At 33.8% G+C, this 12,306-nt stretch overlaps 1 protein-coding gene across 2 annotated transcripts in view; it reads left to right on the top strand.

Moving 5' to 3' along the window:
- Nipped-A (Transcription-associated protein Nipped-A) overlaps positions 1 to 12,306 on the top strand; it is a 375,844-nt gene that overhangs the window by 26,818 nt on the left and 336,720 nt on the right. For both annotated transcript variants that reach the window (XM_075378320.1, XM_075378311.1), the window contains 2 exons: positions 7,117 to 7,295; positions 8,472 to 8,707. In XM_075378320.1, coding sequence (XP_075234435.1) covers positions 7,117 to 7,295; positions 8,472 to 8,707 — 415 coding nt within the window. The remainder of the gene's footprint in view (positions 1 to 7,116; positions 7,296 to 8,471; positions 8,708 to 12,306) is intronic.

The following is a 12,306-nucleotide window of genomic DNA, read 5'->3' as shown; positions in this document are numbered from 1 at the left end:
AAAGTTAGGGGTATTTTGAACTGACTACTGTGTTTAGTGAATAGTTTGAATTAAATCCAATAGATAGTGCTGTTTTGACAATTGGATTTATTTACATTTTGACTTTTATAAAGTGAATGGTTAAATTTTGTGAAGTTCCTAATGTTCTGTAAGTTTCTTTAATATTCAATAATTGTGATAATTTTGCAGCCATATTCCTTTTTGTTAAAAAGGTATTTTCCACTGACTACTATGTTTAGAGAGTGGTTTGAATTAAATTCTATAGGTAGTGCGTTTGTTTTGTCATTTGGATTTATTTACATTTTGACTTTTAGAAAGTGAAAGGTTAAATTTTGTGAAGTTCCGTAATGTTTAGTTTTTTAATGTTTTATCAAACTTTCAATTGTATTTATTTAATCTGTATACTCAAATCTAGCAATAGCAAAACATTGCCAGCTAGTGTATATATATATACTAGCAGATCCGGCAATATATGTTTGTGTATGCTTTTATGTATGTGTATAACAGTGTTTGATATATATATATATATATATATATATATATATATATATATATATATACACAAGGGTAAATTAAATATAAATGGGAGTTCTGTTTCCGAGCATCTGGGGTTGGTAGGACTTGGCCCATGCTCTAGTATGCTTGGGTGAGGTCATTAGGAGTGGGGAGAGCCGGCCATTCCACACTCCCAACCAATTCATCAGTAATGCTTATGATGTCGGAGCAGGTGCACCCTTCCACTGCACAACACATTATAAAATTTCTTGTTCATGAAGGAGTTCAAGTGACGGAAATTTTCAGGAGATTGACTACACAGTTCAGGGACCAAACATCGACAAGGACTAGTGTGTTAGCCTGGTAGAAAGAGTTCAAGGAAGGACGAGAACTAGTGGAAAATCAGGAACATAATCGCCGTCCTTGGACCAGCAGGATGAAAACATTTATGATGTTTGTGACATTCTTGAAGACCATCGATGGATGAGAATATTTTAAATTGTAGAACAGGTTGGAATAAGTTATGGGATATATGAAGCGATCATAACAAATGACCTAAAGTCCCGTAAATTGTGTGCCAGATTAGTCCCTCACTTTTGACTGCAGATAAGAAGTTGAGACATTTAGAGGTCTGTCAGAAGCTTAACAGTATGCTTTTTTTGCAAAAGAAGGTTTTTTAGTCAGATGTCACATATGATGAAACATAGGTCTACCACTACACTCCCCAGTTAAAACAAACCTGTATAGAGTGGTGGAGGAAAGGTTAAGCAGCCCCAGTAATAGCCAATACTCAACTGTCAGCGTCGTAAATTTAATCTTCCCAGAAACATCCGTGGTGTCTTGTACAATGACAATGAAATTTTAAACTGGATGTTTCTATTTCTGCGTAGTACTGGGTTAATACAAAAAATGTAATATTGTTGTGTATATTTTTTATGTTAGGTCTTTTATAGTTTTTAGTCTTTTTTTTATCTGAGAATGGGCCCTTTACACTCATCTCGGACTTTGTTAAATTCTATTCACTTTTGGTGTATTTTAGATTTTATTTGTGATATTTGTTGTAAATTTAATTCATCTTTTAGATTAGCTTTATTTTTTAATTAAAAAAATTCCAGGCGATGATAACACGCAGGCATTTTTCGCCCCCCCCCAAAAAAAAAAAACTGTCAGCTGGCAAGTTCTTTCAACCAGTTTTTTTTACCAGTGAGGCATTTTGCTCATTGATTTTTTGCATGAGCAACACACAATCAATGCTGCTTACTACTGCGAGCTGTTGAACAAGGTGAGGGCTGCATCTCACTGCAAAAGACGAGACCAACTGATTCGATAGGCTATCCTCCTTCACTACAATGCCAGACCCCATACTGAACCTCTAACGATTTCAAAACTAGAAGAAATGCACTGGACTCAGTTTGATCATCCTCCCTACAGCGCGGACCTATCAACCTGCAATTTTCATTTGTTTGGGCTGCTTAAAGAAGCTCTAGGAGGGCAACAATTTGAAGATGATGAGGGCATGTAGGGATTTGTGCACAGTTGGCTCCTGACACAACCAGCTTCATTCTACAATGCTGTGATAAAAAACCTCCCTTCTCATTGGGAACAATGTATTTCTAAAGCAGGAAACTATGTAGAAAAATAAATTATGTTTGCCTTTTATTTTTCAATAAATAAATTAAAAAAATAAATAAAATACTATTTATATTTGATTTATCCTCGTATATATGTATAACAATGTTTGATACGAGGGTTATGTTTTTTCAAGGTCCGATCAGTTGCGAAATAAAAACCCGCGCAAAAATCGGATGAACCTTTGCGCATATGTGTTGCGCAGCATCTCTAGTATGGCCTTCAATCATGCCGTGTCACTTTGTTTAGTTCTGAACACACAGCTAGTATGTAACATGTCTGCAACAATAGCATCTCCTGCCAAGTGTGAAGTGCGTGCGGTAATTCGATTTCTTCAGGCTGAGGGGTGTAATGCAACTGAAATTCATTGACAAATAAGTAATGTGTACAGTGAAACTTATGAGTGACAGCAAAGTGCAATAATGGTACAGGAACTTTAAAGCAGGACATACAGATGTTCATGATAAAGGTGGTCAGGCAAGGAAGTGAGTGTCAACCAATGATTCGAGAAAATTGTCGGTTCACAATTTCTGTATTGAATGATTCGTTTCCTGAAATTTCAAGGTCAGCTCTCTACACCATTGGGAGAGAGATTTCAGTACCGCAAACTGTGTGTGAGATGGGTTCCCAAGATGCTGTCCGACCATCACAAAACAATGAGAATGGACGCCTCCCTAACGTTTCTCCAGTGCTACCACAATGAAGGAGAAGATTTTTTGAACAAAACTGTCACAGAGGACGAGACATGGGTCCATTTCGAAACTGAAGAAACAAAAGAACAATCCAAACAGTGGATGCATTCTCATTCTCCCAGTAAACCAAGTTCAAGCGAACCTTCAACCTCCAACAGAAAGTGTATGGCTACTGTGTTCTGGGACCGGAATGGAGTTCTCTTGGTGGAATTCATGGAACATGGCACGACCATCACTGCAGCCTCATACTCTTCAACGTCTACGAAGGGCAATTCAGAATAAGCGGAGAGGAATGTTGTCATCAGGCTGCTCAGCCGCACACTGCAGTTGTAACAAAGAAGCTCCTACAGCGTTTTCGTTGAAAAGTGTTTGATCAGCCACCATACAGTCCGGACTTGACTCCATCCAATTTTCACCTCTTTGCTCACATGAAATAATGGCTAGGAGGACAACATTTTGGCACAAACATCGAGCTGCAGACCAGCTGAAACATGGCTGAAAACACAGGCAGCTCCGTTCTATGACGAGGGTATTGGAAAGTTAGTACCACGCTATGACAAATGTCTAAATCGGAGTGACGACTATGTAGAGAAATAGCGTAACTATGTAAGTACTTGTTACAAATAAAAAATTTTTTATTTTCACTGTGGTTTTAATTTTGTGACCAATTGGATCTTGAAAAAAAAATTACCCTTGTGTATATATATATATATACGAGGGTTATTTTTTTTATATATATATGTAAAATGATATTCTATTTATAATGTTGCTGGATTACTCATATGGCATCTTATGAACCTTGTGCTATTCCTGAAAAGGGCTGTTTGGGGTTCTGTACTGGTGGCCGTTTGTGTGTTCGAAGAGGATGCCCTGAGCTTGACGGGTTGTAGTGAGGGGGTCTATTGGAATCAAACCAAGCTTCCCCTTAGCAGCAGTTGGGTCCCTATTACAGCGTAGCAGTATCAGCCTTCAGAGGCCTGCAGTGTTGGATCAGCGTCTGGTTGCCTTCTGCTAGCGTGGCCCTGAAATGATTCTCCTTGAGTGATATGCTCATCCAGCTCTGTCTTCACTGCTATGCCTCCTGGCACTAGCAGACTTTGTACTGGGCCAGTCAGGTCTGCTGCTCTGGCGAGATGTTGGCATTCACTAATAGATCCCACATTTGGCTGTCCTGGGGACATTTCTTCCCTCTTTTCCTTATTCTCCTGGTGGTGGTTCAAGAGTGAATGCTTTCCACATTTTCATGTCGCTGCTTATGAAGTTGCCAATACATGGTGGGGTGCTGCATATTCAGGTGGCTTGGCGGGGGGGAGCATGTGTGCATGTGCAAATGTGAATTGCAACTCCCCCTGACATCTTACCAACTAGGATTGTGCTCACTGATATGAAGCACAGCATGTAGCAACAATATATATATATATATATAGGTGTACAAAAAATAATATCAAGGTTTTAAAGCTATTTAACATATCTTAAGTTTTACTTATTTCTGTAATCACAAATAAAATGAAAGAGTAACTCTTACAGTTCCCTACAACTGTTCAGTGAGAGCACTATCATCATGCAGCACACATCCAACCAATAGGAAAATTTGTCCCATACTTTAACCTTATTCCAGACAGCATATCTGCAGTAGTAGAAGTGACAGCTGGTTTATTCTTTTCCCTCAAATTGGGTAGATCAGTACGTAGTGGAGGCACTTACACAAGATCCGTTATAAAACCCCAAAGGAAAAAAATCACATGGGTTCAGAAGCCTCTTGCAAGCAAGCCCTGTCGTCAAGTACATGTCAACCAATCCAATAGGGGAAAATGTCATTTAGCCGGTTCTGTACAGAGTTATGCCAGTGATGAAACCTACCATCTTGTTGCCAAATAAAACTCTCTGTTCCACCTTACAAATTGAAAGAACCGTGTATGTGGCAATATTCAGATAAGCAACTCTTGTTGCACTTGTTTCAGCAAAAAATAACAGCCTGTAAACTTGCCATCATAACATTGCATAGAAAACATTTAATTTTGGGGAGTCCCTTCCTTATTGTAAGAGTCCATGGGGATTTTCTGAGCCCCCCAGATATGGACATTACATGCGTTAACTTTTCCATTAAGATGAATTGTTGATTCATCATTAAACATAATACGATGAAGAAAGTCATCATCTTTGTGCTGAAACATTTCAATTTAGAAGTTAGTAAGCACAGCATAGTCAGTAGTCTTCAAAGCCTGTAATAGCTGTAAACAGTATGGATGGATAATATGTAAGCATTTCCTTAAAACATCCACACTTCCATCATTCATATTGCTTTTTTGAAGCTGACCTTCCTAATAGATTTTTTAGGACTACACAGCAAAGCTTCCCTGACACGTTCAATTTTTTTCTTCAAATGCACTTTGTCGCCCCATACTCTTACCTTTACACAGATATTTGATTATTTAAACCTGATTATGCCATCAATGAATATTATTTTCACTTGGAGGATCACAATTGAACTTTCTACAGAATGCATGTTGAACTGTAATTACAGATTCAATTTAGCAAACTGCAAAACACAGAAGTTTCCTATTCAGAAGTCACCATCATTGCTAGTGACACTGTCAAATGGAAAGGTGGGAGATTAATGTATGGGCATGCATGCAACTAAAATTCCCCGTTTTGTTATCTGATACTACCTTTAAATTAATACTGTACACCTCATTCAAGAGCTATTATAACAAATTAAAAATTATTTTTTGTACACTATGGGAAATTCAGCAATATATTTGTGAATGTAAAAAATATTTTGAAATTCAGAAGACTTTTGTTAGTATAACACCTCCTAACTGTTAATGGGTTATGTGTAAGTCATGTAAATTTTTATTGTCTGCTAGTATAAACATTGTTTTGTTTTGTATTACTTCTTAGAAAGTAAAATCTATTTATTGATCTACTTCCTGTATAAGAATTTATTCTTAAAATCAGTTGTTTCATTTCATATTTTTCTTACCAGGAACAATTACTTTCATCAGTAAATAGCTTTGGTAATGGAAACATCTAATAACCACAAAAACTTTTTATGAACACTAGGATTTTCCTTTTTTTATTGACTGGAAACAAGTGTTAATCGCTTGATTCCAGATGTCGGCTGTATGCAGGATGACTGAAAATTTATCATCAAAACCTTCCCAGAGATTCTCGAGTACAGTGAGTCGTGTGTGGGACGTGCATTGTCATGGATGAAGAAAATCCCAGTAGCTCCCAAAACAAGCATCACGTGTAGATTTTTTAGAGTCTCACAATACATTCTGCATTTATTGTAGCTCCATACTCCATAAATACAAAAATTACTCCATTTCTGCCAAACAGCATCCTAGGCTGGCTGAAATATTTTTCATTTTGAACATTTGATCAGCCATTTTTAAACACAATACACACCATCTCACTGCACTTTCACTCATTACATCTTTCCATAAACATCATATAGTTCCCGATAAATCTCAATAGGTTTGTATTTTTTTGACAAAAGAAATCTAATAATAATCTCATTTCACAACCAACAGAATTTTTTTTAATGCACACATTTTAAACACTTGTAAAAAATCAACAAGACACATCATAGTCTTCACATAGTGCAGTTGGATGCATACTGAGTAAGGCTAGCAATGGTCACCACCATGAGATCACTAACCCCACTCCTTTGCAGACAACAGCAGAATGTAAGTTATTTTCTAGGTAGCTCTCAAAGAATAAGCAAACAAATACACACAACTCTGCTAAACACACAACATTTAACAAAAATGAAATGGTTGTTGTTAGAAGTGACTGCTAAAAATCCACTGTTTCTGCCACTTGTTTATTAAACAAGATCCACCTGTTTATTAATACTATTTAGTTCTTAAAAACTGTACTAGAAATTTTAACATTACTGCTTGTGTGGCATTATCTAGACAGTTAACCTGATGGATGAAGTTAAAGTTTTGGGAATGTTTTCTCACACCTGACTAATAAAAATGCTTATTCCAACAGATGATGACAAAAGTTAACCGTGATTTACTTGTTGAGGTATTTATAATAGTTTTTTAATCTTTTCTTTTGAGAGTACCTTAACTGATTAGTACTTTGTGTTCCTCTGTGTTAATGATTTGAGGTTATAAAAGCAATTGTTATATTTTCAATTTTAGAATTTCATAATTTTTTAATTTTCTTCAAATTATTTATTTTCTTCATTTTTTTTTCAGGAAGTAATTGTACAAAAGAGAAAAATTGATAAATATTTTGTAAAATAAACATTTACACTATTTTTATTTTATTATCTTGCTTATAGGTTTGTGAAAAGTATACTCTGATTCCAAAAGGAATCTTATCATTAAAAGTATTGCAAGAACTGCCAATTATAGTTGTGCTTATGTATCAGCTGTACAAAGCTAATGTTGAAAAAGAAGTGAAAGACTATATACCAATTATTATTCATACAATAACTTTGCAACCAGCTCAGCATTACAGGTAAAATAAATTTGAAATTATAATAAGATATTGAATGTAGTGATAATTTAATTCATGTGAATTACTGATTATAGTTAATTTTTAAGGCAGAGATTAATGTTTGTGCATTTCAGTCTGATGAAATGGAAATAAGCAATGGATGTCTTATGTTTTCAATTAGAACCAAAATTTTAATTATCCTCAGTAATTGTATCATAAAATATGTTTTCAGGATGTTAATCAAAAAGGGCTGGAGATTTACTATTATATTTTCAGTACCTGTTTGTTTTAACATTTTGTTGATTGAAAAGTTGCTTAATATGTAACCTATGTTAAGTGCCACCACAGACTCTATTAAAAACATGAACAAGGGTTCTTTTTTTAATGAAACATCAACATTTATATAAGCGAAATTAGGAAAAATGTTTATAAATCTTAAAAATGTTCGATTTTATTAGCCATTCTAACTATACCCCTTCACTCTATCCTTTCATAATTGATTATGTGTTCATTTTCTCAGAAAATTTATTACTGCCATTGCCTCTTACTTCTTTCTTTTATGTGTACCAAAGTTTCCTGCTGCAAAATTGAATGTTACCTAATAGTAAGATTTATAAAATCTTTGTTTTTTGGTAACATTTCTTTGAACTTGGCAATTCTTTTTCTGTCTTGTTACGTTTACAGTTACAACCCTAAATATGCACATTTCTTGATTTGTTCCAGGTGAACAAAATTAATTTTTGTACCTATCTTTCCTGTTTCCATCATGTTATTGCACCAGTGCTGTACTTTTTTCACTTATAATTTCCGTCCCTGCCAATTTAATATGCTCGTTCAGTTCATCAAGTTCCTTTTGAGTCTTTTTCTTCCTAAATAACAGTATAATCTACAAACAGCATCCTGCCTGATGCTAAATCAATTTCTATTTACTTTTTTACGTATTACATCTATTGTTGACTTATAATCGGTATTAGAAATGCTGCCTCAATTCTGAATTGATCAGGATCCATTTTGAATTTAATTTTATTAACCATTAGTATTAATCGTATTACTTGAAAAATTTTCTGGATATAGCAGTATATAATATATAACTTATCTCATATTAGTTGCACTTTTAGTTATTTGAACATACATTTTTATTTAGGTTTATCTTACTGAATTAATTATTTTGTACTTCCTGGTGAATTTTTCTATTAGGATTAATCCAGCATTCAATAAGGAAGTTTTTGTTGATTTCATGGGAGCACAAATCAAAACATTGTCCTTTTTAGCATACATTATTCGAATATACCAAGAAGAAGTTGGTAAACATTCATCGCTTATGGCTGAAGGAATGTTAGGTATGCTGCAGCTTTGCCCAATGGAAGTGACACACCTTCGTAAAGATCTTTTTATTGCTGCACGACATATTCTTGCTACTGAATTAAGAATTAGTAAGTGTTATTTTTATTTTTTTTAATTTTAATTGACATTGATATATATAATTGAAAACACCAGTAAATATTAACATGATGCTGGGAAATTGCACACTTGTGGCGTAAATAATCATTGACATTACATTTCACAGATGTTTAGAAGGTTGTGTTATTAATTGTGAGTATTCACTGTGCTATGGCAGATAATTAGCTATCCTGTAGTTGTGATAAAGTTGTTTCCAGCTTCCTTACTTCATAAGGCATCTCCTCTATGAGTTACCATTATTCAGTTTTGCTTTACATGTTGCTGGCTTCTATTTGAACAGTTTTGTTAAGGGTGCTGATTTTAGTGTAAATATCTGTTGGTTGAAACAATGGCCTACTTACCTATCAATGTATGATAATCCGTTCCTAGTGTTTTAGTACCTGGATAGTAAGAAAAGATGTCAGGTTAGTGATTTTATTAATTGAGACAATGTTCTACTGCAAAATTTAATTTCTGGATCATAAGGACCTACCAGATGGTTTTTAAATGTGAGTTCTTTGTACTATTTATCTAAGTCAGGGCCTTCCTGTCTGTGGCAAGACTGAAATGTCCTCTAAATAGGGTTAATTAATAAATAAATGATCCACATGGTGATAAAGCATTTAATTTGTATGATAGTAATGTTTTACTGGTTTTAATTTGGTTGCTTATTTATTAAATTATTTGCTTCTGGTTATTTTTTAAATAATGCTGAGTTCAAGCCTAATGTGTTAACATCTTAGTGATACAAATGTTCAAGTTCTATCTGGATAATGATTGGTAGTTCTAATGAATGGCTTCTCTGTTTTGTCTGATGGAAAGCATTAATAGTGGCTTCAATCCACTTCAGTTCTGTTGCAGAATCTAATCTGAGGTAGATTTTGGTCTTCTTTAGTGTTACTACTATTAGTGAGTTGTATATCAGCTAGCATGATACATTTCTGAAAGCAGCTAGACTTTGCAGTATAATAATAGTATTTGTCTCTAGATTTAAATCCAAACTCATAAGATGGCACTTCAGCTGCTTGACCAAGTGAAAACATAACTCCTGGCTACAGTATACTTACACCATTCCCCACAGCGACAATTATCCCAGAAGTCTGTCAGTTTTAAAGTCAAGATAGGTATTCTGCTTTCTCCATTAGAGTCTATGCTGGATCATATCTTGCATAAGTTAGATGTTGCATAAAAACTGAGTGTTCACTTCTCCATCTAGCTCAATCTCTACTCATGAGAAATCCCTTTTGATTGGCCCCTTACACTTCTTACCATATGAGTTGTATTTTAATTAAGGAAGCATTAGGATATCATTCGGCATAACACCTGTAGTTTGATCATCCCCCCCCCCCCCGCTAACAGTACTGTCATTTAATATAAGTTAGTTTGTTCTTTCTGTCTTTGAACACTGGTGCCTTCTTTGCACTCAGTAATGGTTTCATATAGATACTGTAACCAAAACAAGGCAATTTCATCCACTTAAAGAAGATTGTTCTTTTTCTTCTTGATTAACTTCTTCAATTCTACCTGAAATAGCATGAAATGGGCCCTTTTAAAACTTATTTTATTTTTTTAAATGTTGCTTATCCAGAATTTATGTAACATCCGTTATTTTTGAAAAATAGTCTGCTGTTCTTTCTCTTCTTAAAATCTTGTAAGTTCTTAAGGCCTTTTGGTATAACATTCTACTATCAGTAAACATATGTTTCTTGTTAATATTATCAAATCATAATTCTCCGATTTTAACTAACAGCTTATGCAAGCAGGCATAACCTTTAAAATGTATGGTGTCACTGCAAAGTTGCATTTAGTTATTTTTTCTGTTTTTCATTTCTTAGTCAATAGAAGATTTATTTATGTCATATAACTCAACAGCTTCAGCATATGACTATTTTTTGTATTAGTTAGGGCAACAACTGCAGACAGTGAGAATACTAGAAACTAATAGGATGTGAACTAACATAGATGTAAAGAACAAAGAAAGTTGAGACATTTACTCAAGGTAGCAACATCAGGAAGTTTCATTTTGGTGCTCAGAATTGTATAAGATGTAAAATTTGTAAACTTTTTTTGTCCTTGGTTTACCTATGGAAAGGTCAAGTTAGTGTATTTGATAATATATAGTAATAGTAGGATGTTATAATTTCATGAAATTTCATCAACTTTTAAAGTGTTTCATAATGGTAATAATATTGGAAGATTATAAAAACCATATATATAGTCATCAATATACACACACCTGCATGCATGCGCATGCTATTCATTGTTTCCCTCAGAAAGGTGCATATTTGTTGCTTTACCCTGATTGTTCCACTCTTTGTTATCTTTGAGTTGCATATAAAGTATCTGATGTGTTCCACTCTTTGTTATCTTTGAGTTGCATATAAAGTATCTGATGTGTAAGTGATACTAATCAAAGTTGTTTCCTCTGAATTATGATGATTTTGTACAGCCAGTTCCTGTTATGAACAGTGTGAAAGTGTCTCTTTTAGGACTAGATTTTACTTATGTTTTGGAGAGAAAAAGGTGTAAAAATATTGAAATTTTGTGTGCTGACATGCAAAATAGTCATTGGAAAATTTATCTGTGATCTTATGACCAAATAATAAATCATTTAATTAAATTTACTCTTAATTTTCAAAATCTATAGAAAAAATGTTGCACACTTGATAAGTTTCAATGTTAACATTTCTTGCTGCTCAGCAAATGATACAGTTTTCCATGTAAATATGATTAAATATGTCGCATGTTACATTCTCTCTTTCAACTATTGATCACAAATGTTTTGTGTAGGTTATATTTTTAATTAAGCTTCAAAAAAATCTGCAACAATCAGGTTTGGGCTTCTTGTAGTCAGGATTTTTTCCAATTTAATGATCAGAGAGGATATCACTGAGAGCATCTTAAATAGTTGCTCTTGAATTTTTGTCTTACGTGTAGGAAAGTATATTGAATATAAATACATCGGTATTGTGATTGAATCATTAACTGATTTTAATTTTGTGTACCACAACTTATGGATTATCTAAGACATTTTACATTGAAATGACAGACACCTTTGAAGACAAAAGGATACATAGAAAGGAGAAAGTATTACTCAGCTCAGTGAAAGAGAATGGGAAATTCCTTTTTTCCTTACTTTCCAAGTAAACCTAGTTTGTGATGCTTGTTATTCTTGGGAATGTCTATGACATTTTTGTAAGTGGTCTAACTCATGTGTCTAGTTGCATATAACAGTTGAGTTACAATTCCCATTGTACTAATACAAAGTAGTAAACTAAATAATATGTAGAGAACTTCCAAAATCAAATTATAAAATATTGATTCAAGAAAACCTGCTAAAAATTAATCATAATTAATTGGAACCATACAAATCTGTAGCTTAGATGGAATTAATTTTTTTGTGAAAACCAGTCTAAAATAATAAGAAAAAAAAATCATACTACTGAACATAGAATAATTATTAAAATGAATATCAGTGCATTGTATATAATAATTCTGATATATTAAGTAAACATTTACTGTTTGAAAATTTTTTAAAGTATGAAAAAAAATTGAAGTTTCTAACTGTTGAGTGATTTATGAAGCTCACAGT

This window comes from Lycorma delicatula, chromosome 1 (genome assembly GCF_047948215.1).
Source record: "Lycorma delicatula isolate Av1 chromosome 1, ASM4794821v1, whole genome shotgun sequence".
Lineage (NCBI taxonomy): Eukaryota > Metazoa > Arthropoda > Insecta > Hemiptera > Fulgoridae > Lycorma > Lycorma delicatula.
Note: the sequence above shows the minus strand (reverse complement) of the source record. Positions and strands in the feature narration are given on the sequence as shown.